General features: G+C 44.6%; 7 protein-coding genes across 7 annotated transcripts; all 7 read right to left on the minus strand.

The window, feature by feature from the left end:
• Nucleotides 1–576: 576 nt before the first annotated feature.
• On the minus strand, nt 577–951 carry LOC140226150 (histone H2A, embryonic). Its single transcript, XM_072306639.1, has one exon. It carries the CDS (start codon nt 949–951, stop codon nt 577–579), a length of 375 nt encoding a protein of 124 aa, XP_072162740.1.
• An 874-nt stretch (nt 952–1,825) lies between these two features.
• Nucleotides 1,826–2,236, minus strand: LOC140226151 (histone H3, embryonic). The gene has a single exon (XM_072306641.1). It carries the CDS (start codon nt 2,234–2,236, stop codon nt 1,826–1,828), a length of 411 nt encoding a protein of 136 aa, XP_072162742.1.
• An 837-nt stretch (nt 2,237–3,073) lies between these two features.
• LOC140226152 (uncharacterized) lies at nt 3,074–6,764 on the minus strand. The gene is made up of 3 exons (XM_072306642.1): nt 6,212–6,764; nt 5,289–5,341; nt 3,074–3,370 (listed from the first exon to the last, which is right to left on the minus strand). Exons 1-3 carry the CDS (start codon nt 6,762–6,764, stop codon nt 3,074–3,076), a joined length of 903 nt encoding a protein of 300 aa, XP_072162743.1.
• A 904-nt stretch (nt 6,765–7,668) lies between these two features.
• LOC140226153 (histone H2A, embryonic) lies at nt 7,669–8,043 on the minus strand. The gene has a single exon (XM_072306643.1). The coding sequence runs from the start codon at nt 8,041–8,043 to the stop codon at nt 7,669–7,671; it is 375 nt and encodes a 124-aa protein (XP_072162744.1).
• An 865-nt stretch (nt 8,044–8,908) lies between these two features.
• On the minus strand, nt 8,909–9,319 carry LOC140226154 (histone H3, embryonic). The gene has a single exon (XM_072306644.1). The coding sequence runs from the start codon at nt 9,317–9,319 to the stop codon at nt 8,909–8,911; it is 411 nt and encodes a 136-aa protein (XP_072162745.1).
• Nucleotides 9,320–10,153: 834 nt separating this feature from the next.
• On the minus strand, nt 10,154–10,528 carry LOC140226155 (histone H2B.2, embryonic). The gene has a single exon (XM_072306645.1). The coding sequence runs from the start codon at nt 10,526–10,528 to the stop codon at nt 10,154–10,156; it is 375 nt and encodes a 124-aa protein (XP_072162746.1).
• Nucleotides 10,529–12,161: 1,633 nt separating this feature from the next.
• LOC140226156 (histone H4) lies at nt 12,162–12,473 on the minus strand. Its single transcript, XM_072306646.1, has one exon. The coding sequence runs from the start codon at nt 12,471–12,473 to the stop codon at nt 12,162–12,164; it is 312 nt and encodes a 103-aa protein (XP_072162747.1).
• Between the last annotated feature and the right edge of the window lie 5 nt (nt 12,474–12,478).

The raw sequence follows: 12,478 nt of genomic DNA on the forward strand, positions 1-12,478 counted from the left end.
AACTTCCTACATACATGTGGCTGTGCTGTTCTTATGTTGTCGATAAATTACTCTTTTATTTTAATACCTTCTTTTTAACCTCAGAACGGCCTCGCCTGACGATTTATCATCTGTGCATTTCATAAATTCTTCCGAAATTAACTTGGTACTTAACTCTTGCTTATTTTCATACTCTAGTCTGTGCTTATTCTTTACTCCATATTCTCTCCTCATCTAATGGTATGTATTGCCACCTTATATATTTAGTCTTTATTCTATTTTGTCTCCTTATATAATATCATGCATTGTCACCTTATATATTTATCATTATATTTCTTCCTTTTTTATCATTATATTTCTTCCTTTCTCTACATTTCCTATTTATGTGTGATTCAAGTAAGGATAATTAAAGAGAGAGAGAGAGAGAGAGAGAGAGAAAGGAAAAAAAAAATAAAAAGAAAAGAAAAGAAAAAAAAACAGATATAGCGGAAATCTCAACACAACACGAAATAGCATGATGAATTGAATGTATTCTTTCTGGAAAATGTGGTGGCCCTGATAAGGGCCGTTTGGTTGAAAAGAGCCGCCGTGAAGTGTCTAACTGGACTTTGCAGTCTTCTTCGGCAGAAGCACAGCCTGGATGTTTGGCAGTACACCACCCTGAGCGATTGTCACGCCTCCCAGCAGCTTGTTCAGCTCTTCGTCGTTGCGAACGGCAAGTTGAAGATGTCGCGGGATGATCCTCGTCTTCTTGTTATCGCGTGCGGCGTTGCCGGCCAGCTCCAGAATCTCAGCGGTCAGGTACTCCAGAACAGCAGCTAGGTACACTGGTGCACCAGCGCCTACTCTCTGGGCGTAGTTGCCTTTACGAAGGAAGCGATGAACTCGGCCGACGGGGAACTGCAGGCCGGCGCGTGATGATCGAGACTTGGCCTTGGTGCGAGCCTTGCCAGATTTTCCTCGTCCAGACATGATTGGAGACGGAGAGACAAATGTGTTGACGTGATCTGAATGCTGATTCAACTGAGAGTGTGATCCCCGCCGATTGTTTCCGCACCCATTTATACCCCGCTCGGGGATCCAGCGGGTCAAGATCCTTTTGTTGACCGGTCGACCAATCAGCGTAGCCGGTGGCAGAAGTGGGCAGCTGCTACTGCTGCCAGTGCGGACACAAGCGCTGTTTGCTGCCCTCTTGCTGGCTAACTCGGCACAGTGTCTAGTAGTTCAATGCAGCTAGTTGTATCGCGGCGGCTGTCCATATATTATATTTCACAATAAAGCAATTGTGAATACACACTTTCAGTTGAATCAGCATTCAGATCACGTCAACACATTGGTAAAAAGACTCCGAATTAACGTCACAATCTTTCATTTTTTTTCCTTTTCTTGACCATATAGTTTTACTTTTTCTTACCCCCCTCCCTTCACTCCTTCTGTCTCCCTATCTATCCCTCTCCCCTCTCTCTCTCTCTCTCTCTCTCTCTCTCTCTATCAAGCACCTTACAGACCCCTTCTCGTCTCAATTACATATGAATTGATTTGCTAGGTACATAATCACCGTAGACTGCGTTTCATTTGAAAGGGGGGGGGGGGCAGATATCCCTACTTTATGTGCATTTCATTTATCTTTGTGGTTTTCTTGTTCTCATTTTTCATTTCCGTTCAACTACGTGTGCACTTTTAAATACATAAAGATCTAACATCATCCAAGGCTCTACTTTTTAAAACTAAGAATAACAAACAGAATATTGTCCTGTATGAACCATGATATTCTTTCTTGATAATGTGGTGGCTCTGAAAAGAGCCGTTGTGTTGTGTGGTGCGACCACGGAGGACAGGCCTCTTTCTACGCCCTCTCTCCCCGGATGCGACGGGCCAGCTGAATGTCCTTGGGCATGATGGTAACCCGCTTGGCGTGGATGGCGCACAGGTTGGTGTCTTCGAACAGACCGACGAGATAAGCCTCGCTCGCTTCTTGGAGGGCCATGACAGCAGAACTTTGGAAGCGCAGCTCGGTCTTGAAATCCTGAGCAATCTCACGAACAAGTCGCTGGAAGGGGAGTTTGCGGATGAGAAGTTCGGTGCTCTTCTGGTAGCGGCGAATCTCACGAAGTGCGACTGTGCCGGGCCTATAGCGATGAGGTTTCTTCACTCCTCCGGTGGCGGGGGCACTCTTGCGAGCAGCCTTCGTAGCCAGTTGCTTGCGAGGAGCCTTGCCTCCAGTCGACTTGCGAGCCGTCTGCTTGGTGCGAGCCATGTTTTCTTCAGGTAATGAGTGCGGAGTTTTTTCGATGCGGAGTTGGGAAGAGAATGAAACCGCCGGACATCCAGCTCCCATTTTATATCGCGGACGATGGATCCCTAGACCCGGGACGGATCCAATCCGTGGCCTGTGATTGGTCAAGCAGTGATTTCCTTTGTCCGATCTGGGCGCACCAGCCCCGCAGCGGCGGCCCCCACCCGTCCCGTCCGCTATGGTTGGTCACGCCGCTCAACCTGTTCACGCCTTCCCGTAGATGGCGCCGTTGAGATACCAGCTCGCGAATTCAATGATTATTGCGGCGTATAATATACTGAAAACATCATTCCGAACGATTTTTTTTTTTTTTCTGTATGCAGGCTGCTGTAACAGTGATATTATTACTATACGTGCATGATGGTATTTGGAATAGATTCATATAGCAACAGCTCGTTAAGAAGACGATTGTATAAAGCGGTGTGGTAATTTAATACACTCTTTTACCCGAAAGGGAAGAGCTGGCTGATTGGAAGTTATATATCTATATTGTGCGGGTCTTAAACATTAATCTGTAATATGTTTGCATATTTTTACCATGTTTCGATCAGGTGGTGCTGTCATTAAACTAATTAACGAATACATTAAGTGAACACGAGAAGCAAATATAAATAAGCATACAATGTGAAGTCACTGTAAACAAGCGATGATTTGTATTTCTCTGGTGGGTAAAGTACTAGCTTTTCGATTCGTTATAGTTAGGATATGATTAGGATTTCATACAACAGTGGGATATTCTTTCTTGGTTATGTGGTGGCCCTGATAAGGGCCGTTTGAGATATAGGCGACTGTGGACATCTACTTGGATGTAGTGTACTTGGTGACAGCTTTGGTGCCCTCGCTGACGGCGTGCTTTGCCAGTTCTCCGGGGAGAAGGAGGCGCACTGCGGTCTGCACTTCACGGCTGCTGATGGTCGACTTCTTGTTGTACTGACCGAGACGTGCAGCTTCGGCGGCGATGCGTTCGAAAATGTCGTTGACGAAGCTGTTCATGATGGACATGGCGCGACTCGAAATTCCAGTATCTGGGTGGACTTGCTTCAGAACCTTGTAGATGTAGATGCCGTAGCTCTCCTTCCTCTTCCTACGCCTCTTCTTGTCGGCATTGGGCCGGGGAGCCTTGGCAGCTTTCTTGGAACCCTTCTTGGCAACTTGTCCGGATGGAGGAGCCATTGTGAGCGTTGACTAGACTAGGCGGATGCGAATTCGATGCAGCTTTGAAAGAGAAATGTTATGGTCAGCTGCCCCCTTTCCTCTTTTATACGCGTTCGGAGGATCCGCTCGCACAGTTCATGCAAATTAGATGAGGATTAGCAGAAGCATCGATTCAGGCGGGCGTGACGGCCCCGCCTGCCGGCCGGCCGGCCGCGGTGGTGAAATAACGGTTTCTGCCACCAGATGGCAGTAGACAGATTTTTGTCCAATTTTACCCTAATTTGTTCTTGAATTGCGTGTAGAAATGAAAAACGTGAATAATATTCTCTGCAAATATTAAATCATCATTTACTTTTCTTTTCTTTTCTCTTTGTAATCAAACTAGATCTAGAAAATCTCCTGTAACTATATATATTCTGTTTCGTATCTCGCAAAAAAGCTGCTAACTTCCCTTATTCCTTTTGATTGCGTGTTAAGTTTACACATGTTATCTACCTTCGTCGCCGCTTGCTGACACGCTGAAGCTGAAATCTATTTGTAAATATTTATTTTGCGTTACAAAAAACAAACAAACATACCTTCTTGCATTTGTACTTTGCTGATACTCCTTTTTTTTTACCTACTTGATTGATTGATTGATTGATTGATTGATTGACTGCTTGTTTCCCACTGCACAATACCAAAAGCCAATGTCAGACAGCAAGATATTGTCCAGACTTATCCACATTTTGTATCGAGGCTATTGAATCTGCGTAAAATTGGCTATATGCCAAATAGTGTATAGAATCTATCCTCTTTAGTGAGTTTAACTCAATATCAGGTGAAGCCAAACATTCTACTTGATTCATAATACAATGTAGTCAATAATTAGCAGGGTTTGTTTGTTTTTGTTTTTGTTTTTGTTTTTGGTTTTTTTTTGTGTGTGTGTGTGTCATTTTTATTTTATTTTTATTTATTTTTTTTTTTTATTATTTTTTTTTTTTGCTGAATGATACTGTCTTAGTAGTATCTCCAAATTCCAGTCCATGTCCAGGCGTGGGGCGGCATGTGCATTGTGAGCTTCACAACTCTTAATGAAATATTTATGAGCAAAGGCAACAACTTCACCAAAGAAATGCGTAATGTTGTTGCTTTATACAACCCGCCCACTATGGGAGCAACAACTTTACCAAAAGGGCAACAACTTTACCAAAAAGGCAACAACTTTACACATAAAGCAACAACTTTACAATTGTATGACAACAACTTTACTTATGAAAATAACGTCTCTCTCTTTCTCTCTCTCTCCCACTCTCTCTATTTGCAACTGGGGGCTGTGATCAGCGAATGGATGCCATAATTATTCTATTACCTTCAATTACAACCGGTAAACTCTGTAAAGCGTATAATGAGGGCGTTTTAAGAGCATTGCCACGAAACAGAAATCTGAACTTAAAAGATGTACGAACAGTGTGGTTATACATAATATACATATGCCCATTGATTCAAACGTGCTACTTATGATGACGTTCCGTAATGTGGAAATTTGTTTCATTAAGTGTATTCTTTCTTGATAATGTGGTGGCTCTGAAAAGAGCCGTTGTTTTGTGGTGCAGGAGGCCGTTAAATTCTAGCCGCCAAATCCGTAGAGTGTGCGTCCCTGCCTCTTCAATGCGTAGACGACGTCCATGGCAGTAACCGTCTTGCGTTTGGCATGCTCGCAGTATGTCACTGCATCGCGGATCACGTTCTCAAGGAAGACTTTCAGGACTCCGCGGGTTTCTTCGTAGATGAGGCCCGAGATTCGCTTCACGCCGCCCCTTCTTGCCAGACGACGGATGGCTGGCTTGGTGATGCCCTGGATGTTATCTCGAAGAACTTTGCGGTGCCGCTTTGCTCCTCCCTTTCCTAGTCCTTTGCCTCCTTTACCGCGTCCAGACATGATGGCGTGAGTTGATTTTGGTTTAGCTGATGAGAGATCCAAAAGCCGAATGATGACGCTCCCAATGACCGAACAGGGTTAAGTAACCGCTTTGCGGACATGGAGGGCGACGCCCCATTCTCCTACTGTCCGCCGCGGCCAGCCCACGATCCGCCTGCACGAGATCCGGCTGGATCGAGTGCGCCACCTCACGGCCGTCCGTTGCGTTGACCAGACCAGCACCGCGAGTCGGACGGGCACTGTCGCACATCACATACATTACTCTGTCGCACATTACCTCAAGAAATGAACAAATAAAATACACATATGATAATATTGACAGCATAAAGCTACATAGATATGGAGTGGCAGATATATACATATACATATACATATATACACACACTCACACTCACATAATTTCGAGCTTGAAACGATTTTTCAGAGTAAAACTTCTCTCCCAAACGAAAACCATCACCCTCCCCCCGCTCGCATTCTGTTTAGCCTATTTCCCCAAGCTCTCACACAATTGTTTGCTCTTGAGTAACACATAAAACTCCTCAATTGTGCCTTCATCTACCATTTCTCTCCTTTTCAACATAAATTCACCAATATAGAATGATTTCTGTTTTTTTGTAAACTATTCCTTTCTATTTCCCCGTTTCGTATATTTCCTTCTTTTTTTTTTCTTTCTTTTCTCAGTGCATCTTTCCATCGACTAGTTGATACTGCAACAATTATTCTTTCTTGGGTTTGTGGTGGCTCTTAAAAGAGCCGTTTGATTTTTGGTGTGAGGTGCAAATAAACTTATTTGGCACCCTTCTTGGCAGCAGGCTTCTTTGGTTTTGCCGCCTTGGATTTGGTCGTCGTCTTCTTCGCCACTTTCTTGGGGGTTGCCTTCTTGGATGGCTTCTTTGCTGCGGTCTTCTTCTTGGGCGTCTTCGTTTTCTCCGACTTGGTTGCTGTCTTCTTCGCCGGCTTCTTCTTTGTCGCCTTCTTCTTCTTCTCCTTCTTTTCTGCTGCAGCTTTGGCCTTCTTGGCGACCGCCTTCTCTTTCTTTGCGGCTGCCTTTGCCTTTGCCTTCTCGCGGTCAGCCTTGACCTTTGCCTTCTGCTTCTCTTTTCGTGCCTTCTCCGCCGCCTCTGCCTTTGCTGCCTTGACGTTCAGCTTGAAAGAGCCAGATGCCCCGACACCTTTCGTCTGAACCAGTGTCTCGTTGGCAACCCCTTTCCGCAGAGCTCGCTTGATGAAGATGGTCTGTCGGTCCATATCGCCTACTTTGTAGTTGGCTGCGATGTACTTCTTAATGGCCTGAAGCGATGATCCATTCCGCTCCTTCAGTGCGCCGATAGCAGCATTGACCATCACCTGGGTCGGTGGATGCTCGGGCGCTTTCTTCTTGGTCGTCTTCTTTGCTGCTTCCGAAGCCGCCATCACGATAACAATCGATGCGATACGTAGTGAGTCAGAGAGTAGTGGAACAAAACTAATGACTAGCAACCTTCGCACTGTCGTTTTATCAGCTCATTGCGTACCTCGAAGGAATCACCGGACATCTCGGGCATGGCGTCGTGCAGACGCTCTGCCTAATGTGCTTCCACATCTGTTCTCTGTTTCATATTACTTGATTTACTTTTCTGCTCCATTTGTTTTATCCACGTGTTTCCCTAAGGCAGCTGTTTTATATTACAACATGCCGAAAACTGCAACAATTTTAGACAGCAAACGCACAAACACTAGAGCATTAATGCAATCAAACACACAAACTTCCTACATACATGTGGCTGTGCTGTTCTTATGTTGTCGATAAATTACTCTTTTATTTTAATACCTTCTTTTTAACCTCAGAACGGCCTCGCCTGACGATTTATCATCTGTGCATTTCATAAATTCTTCCGAAATTAACTTGGTACTTAACTCTTGCTTATTTTCATACTCTAGTCTGTGCTTATTCTTTACTCCATATTCTCTCCTCATCTAATGGTATGTATTGCCACCTTATATATTTAGTCTTTATTCTATTTTGTCTCCTTATATAATATCATGCATTGTCACCTTATATATTTATCATTATATTTCTTCCTTTTTTATCATTATATTTCTTCCTTTCTCTACATTTCCTATTTATGTGTGATTCAAGTAAGGATAATTAGAGAGAGAGAGAGAGAGAGAGAGAGAGAAAGGAAAAAAAATAAAAAGAAAAGAAAAGAAAAAAAAACAGATATAGCGGAAATCTCAACACAACACAAAATAGCATGATGAATTGAATGTATTCTTTCTGGAAAATGTGGTGGCCCTGATAAGGGCCGTTTGGTTGAAAAGAGCCGCCGTGAAGTGTCTAACTGGACTTTGCAGTCTTCTTCGGCAGAAGCACAGCCTGGATGTTTGGCAGTACACCACCCTGAGCGATTGTCACGCCTCCCAGCAGCTTGTTCAGCTCTTCGTCGTTGCGAACGGCAAGTTGAAGATGTCGCGGGATGATCCTCGTCTTCTTGTTATCGCGTGCGGCGTTGCCGGCCAGCTCCAGAATCTCAGCGGTCAGGTACTCCAGAACAGCAGCTAGGTACACTGGTGCACCAGCGCCTACTCTCTGGGCGTAGTTGCCTTTACGAAGGAAGCGATGAACTCGGCCGACGGGGAACTGCAGGCCGGCGCGTGATGATCGAGACTTGGCCTTGGTGCGAGCCTTGCCAGATTTTCCTCGTCCAGACATGATTGGAGACGGAGAGACAAATGTGTTGACGTGATCTGAATGCTGATTCAACTGAGAGTGTGATCCCCGCCGATTGTTTCCGCACCCATTTATACCCCGCTCGGGGATCCAGCGGGTCAAGATCCTTTTGTTGACCGGTCGACCAATCAGCGTAGCCGGTGGCAGAAGTGGGCAGCTGCTACTGCTGCCAGTGCGGACACAAGCGCTGTTTGCTGCCCTCTTGCTGGCTAACTCGGCACAGTGTCTAGTAGTTCAATGCAGCTAGTTGTATCGCGGCGGCTGTCCATATATTATATTTCACAATAAAGCAATTGTGAATACACACTTTCAGTTGAATCAGCATTCAGATCACGTCAACACATTGGTAAAAAGACTCCGAATTAACGTCACAATCTTTCATTTTTTTTCCTTTTCTTGACCATATAGTTTTACTTTTTCTTACCCCCCTCCCTTCACTCCTTCTGTCTCCCTATCTATCCCTCTCCCCTCTCTCTCTCTCTCTCTCTCTCTATCAAGCACCATACAGACCCCTTCTCGTCTCAATTACATATGAATTGATTTGCTAGGTACATAATCACCGTAGACTGCGTTTCATTTGAAAGGGGGGGGGGGCAGATATCCCTACTTTATGTGCATTTCATTTATCTTTGTGGTTTTCTTGTTCTCATTTTTCATTTCCGTTCAACTACGTGTGCACTTTTAAATACATAAAGATCTAACATCATCCAAGGCTCTACTTTTTAAAACTAAGAATAACAAACAGAATATTGTCCTGTATGAACCATGATATTCTTTCTTGATAATGTGGTGGCTCTGAAAAGAGCCGTTGTGTTGTGTGGTGCGACCACGGAGGACAGGCCTCTTTCTACGCCCTCTCTCCCCGGATGCGACGGGCCAGCTGAATGTCCTTGGGCATGATGGTAACCCGCTTGGCGTGGATGGCGCACAGGTTGGTGTCTTCGAACAGACCGACGAGATAAGCCTCGCTCGCTTCTTGGAGGGCCATGACAGCAGAACTTTGGAAGCGCAGCTCGGTCTTGAAATCCTGAGCAATCTCACGAACAAGTCGCTGGAAGGGGAGTTTGCGGATGAGAAGTTCGGTGCTCTTCTGGTAGCGGCGAATCTCACGAAGTGCGACTGTGCCGGGCCTATAGCGATGAGGTTTCTTCACTCCTCCGGTGGCGGGGGCACTCTTGCGAGCAGCCTTCGTAGCCAGTTGCTTGCGAGGAGCCTTGCCTCCAGTCGACTTGCGAGCCGTCTGCTTGGTGCGAGCCATGTTTTCTTCAGGTAATGAGTGCGGAGTTTTTTCGATGCGGAGTTGGGAAGAGAATGAAACCGCCGGACATCCAGCTCCCATTTTATATCGCGGACGATGGATCCCTAGACCCGGGACGGATCCAATCCGTGGCCTGTGATTGGTCAAGCAGTGATTTCCTTTGTCCGATCTGGGCGCACCAGCCCCGCAGCGGCGGCCCCCACCCGTCCCGTCCGCTATGGTTGGTCACGCCGCTCAACCTGTTCACGCCTTCCCGTAGATGGCGCCGTTGAGATACCAGCTCGCGAATTCAATGATTATTGCGGCGTATAATATACTGAAAACATCATTCCGAACGATTTTTTTTTTTCTGTATGCAGGCTGCTGTAACAGTGATATTATTACTATACGTGCATGATGGTATTTGGAATAGATTCATATAGCAACAGCTCGTTAAGAAGACGATTGTATAAAGCGGTGTGGTAATTTAATACACTCTTTTACCCGAAAGGGAAGAGCTGGCTGATTGGAAGTTATATATCTATATTGTGCGGGTCTTAAACATTAATCTGTAATATGTTTGCATATTTTTACCATGTTTCGATCAGGTGGTGCTGTCATTAAACTAATTAACGAATACATTAAGTGAACACGAGAAGCAAATATAAATAAGCATACAATGTGAAGTCACTGTAAACAAGCGATGATTTGTATTTCTCTGGTGGGTAAAGTACTAGCTTTTCGATTCGTTATAGTTAGGATATGATTAGGATTTCATACAACAGTGGGATATTCTTTCTTGGTTATGTGGTGGCCCTGATAAGGGCCGTTTGAGATATAGGCGACTGTGGACATCTACTTGGATGTAGTGTACTTGGTGACAGCTTTGGTGCCCTCGCTGACGGCGTGCTTTGCCAGTTCTCCGGGGAGAAGGAGGCGCACTGCGGTCTGCACTTCACGGCTGCTGATGGTCGACTTCTTGTTGTACTGACCGAGACGTGCAGCTTCGGCGGCGATGCGTTCGAAAATGTCGTTGACGAAGCTGTTCATGATGGACATGGCGCGACTCGAAATTCCAGTATCTGGGTGGACTTGCTTCAGAACCTTGTAGATGTAGATGCCGTAGCTCTCCTTCCTCTTCCTACGCCTCTTCTTGTCGGCATTGGGCCGGGGAGCCTTGGCAGCTTTCTTGGAACCCTTCTTGGCAACTTGTCCGGATGGAGGAGCCATTGTGAGCGTTGACTAGACTAGGCGGATGCGAATTCGATGCAGCTTTGAAAGAGAAATGTTATGGTCAGCTGCCCCCTTTCCTCTTTTATACGCGTTCGGAGGATCCGCTCGCACAGTTCATGCAAATTAGATGAGGATTAGCAGAAGCATCGATTCAGGCGGGCGTGACGGCCCCGCCTGCCGGCCGGCCGGCCGCGGTGGTGAAATAACGGTTTCTGCCACCAGATGGCAGTAGACAGATTTTTGTCCAATTTTACCCTAATTTGTTCTTGAATTGCGTGTAGAAATGAAAAACGTGAATAATATTCTCTGCAAATATTAAATCATCATTTACTTTTCTTTTCTTTTCTCTTTGTAATCAAACTAGATCTAGAAAATCTCCTGTAACTATATATATTCTGTTTCGTATCTCGCAAAAAAGCTGCTAACTTCCCTTATTCCTTTTGATTGCGTGTTAAGTTTACACATGTTATCTACCTTCGTCGCCGCTTGCTGACACGCTGAAGCTGAAATCTATTTGTAAATATTTATTTTGCGTTACAAAAAACAAACAAACATACCTTCTTGCATTTGTACTTTGCTGATACTCCTTTTTTTTTACCTACTTGATTGATTGATTGATTGATTGATTGATTGACTGCTTGTTTCCCACTGCACAATACCAAAAGCCAATGTCAGACAGCAAGATATTGTCCAGACTTATCCACATTTTGTATCGAGGCTATTGAATCTGCGTAAAATTGGCTATATGCCAAATAGTGTATAGAATCTATCCTCTTTAGTGAGTTTAACTCAATATCAGGTGAAGCCAAACATTCTACTTGATTCATAATACAATGTAGTCAATAATTAGCAGGGTTTGTTTGTTTTTGTTTTTGTTTTTGTTTTTGGTTTTTTTTTTGTGTGTGTGTGTGTCATTTTTATTTTATTTTTATTTATTTTTTTTATTTTTTTTTTTTTTGCTGAATGATACTGTCTTGGTAGTATCTCCAAATTCCAGTCCATGTCCAGGCGTGGGGCGGCATGTGCATTGTGAGCTTCACAACTCTTAATGAAATATTTATGAGCAAAGGCAACAACTTCACCAAAGAAATGCGTAATGTTGTTGCTTTATACAACCCGCCCACTATGGGAGCAACAACTTTACCAAAAAGGCAACAACTTTACACATAAAGCAACAACTTTACAATTGTATGACAACAACTTTACAATTGTATGACAACAACTTTACAATTGTATGACAACAACTTTACAATTGTATGACAACAACTTTACTTATGAAAATAACGTCTCTCTCTTTCTCTCTCTCTCCCACTCTCTCTATTTGCAACTGGGGGCTGTGATCAGCGAATGGATGCCATAATTATTCTATTACCTTCAATTACAACCGGTAAACTCTGTAAAGCGTATAATGAGGGCGTTTTAAGAGCATTGCCACGAAACAGAAATCTGAACTTAAAAGATGTACGAACAGTGTGGTTATACATAATATACATATGCCCATTGATTCAAACGTGCTACTTATGATGACGTTCCGTAATGTGGAAATTTGTTTCATTAAGTGTATTCTTTCTTGATAATGTGGTGGCTCTGAAAAGAGCCGTTGTTTTGTGGTGCAGGAGGCCGTTAAATTCTAGCCGCCAAATCCGTAGAGTGTGCGTCCCTGCCTCTTCAATGCGTAGACGACGTCCATGGCAGTAACCGTCTTGCGTTTGGCATGCTCGCAGTATGTCACTGCATCGCGGATCACGTTCTCAAGGAAGACTTTCAGGACTCCGCGGGTTTCTTCGTAGATGAGGCCCGAGATTCGCTTCACGCCGCCCCTTCTTGCCAGACGACGGATGGCTGGCTTGGTGATGCCCTGGATGTTATCTCGAAGAACTTTGCGGTGCCGCTTTGCTCCTCCCTTTCCTAGTCCTTTGCCTCCTTTACCGCGTCCAGACATGATGG

Source organism: Diadema setosum, chromosome 3, assembly GCF_964275005.1.
Source record: "Diadema setosum chromosome 3, eeDiaSeto1, whole genome shotgun sequence".
Taxonomy (NCBI): domain Eukaryota; kingdom Metazoa; phylum Echinodermata; class Echinoidea; order Diadematoida; family Diadematidae; genus Diadema; species Diadema setosum.

Excerpts from the sequence above, each read along its gene's own strand:
- LOC140226150 (XM_072306639.1), bottom strand. The coding sequence starts at position 951 with ATGTCTGGACGAGGAAAATCTGGCAAGGCTCGCACCAAGGCCAAGTCT.
- LOC140226151 (XM_072306641.1), bottom strand. The coding sequence starts at position 2,236 with ATGGCTCGCACCAAGCAGACGGCTCGCAAGTCGACTGGAGGCAAGGCT.
- LOC140226152 (XM_072306642.1), bottom strand. The coding sequence starts at position 6,764 with ATGGCGGCTTCGGAAGCAGCAAAGAAGACGACCAAGAAGAAAGCGCCC. Across the intron at positions 5,342-6,211 it reads GAAGGCAACCCCCAAGAAAG|GCGGTAAAGGAGGCAAAGGA; the intron begins TGGCGAAGAAGA and ends TCATGTCTGGAC. Across the intron at positions 3,371-5,288 it reads GAGCAAAGCGGCACCGCAAA|AAGAGGCGTAGGAAGAGGAA; the intron begins GTTCTTCGAGAT and ends AATGCCGACAAG.
- LOC140226153 (XM_072306643.1), bottom strand. The coding sequence starts at position 8,043 with ATGTCTGGACGAGGAAAATCTGGCAAGGCTCGCACCAAGGCCAAGTCT.
- LOC140226154 (XM_072306644.1), bottom strand. The coding sequence starts at position 9,319 with ATGGCTCGCACCAAGCAGACGGCTCGCAAGTCGACTGGAGGCAAGGCT.
- LOC140226155 (XM_072306645.1), bottom strand. The coding sequence starts at position 10,528 with ATGGCTCCTCCATCCGGACAAGTTGCCAAGAAGGGTTCCAAGAAAGCT.
- LOC140226156 (XM_072306646.1), bottom strand. The coding sequence starts at position 12,473 with ATGTCTGGACGCGGTAAAGGAGGCAAAGGACTAGGAAAGGGAGGAGCA.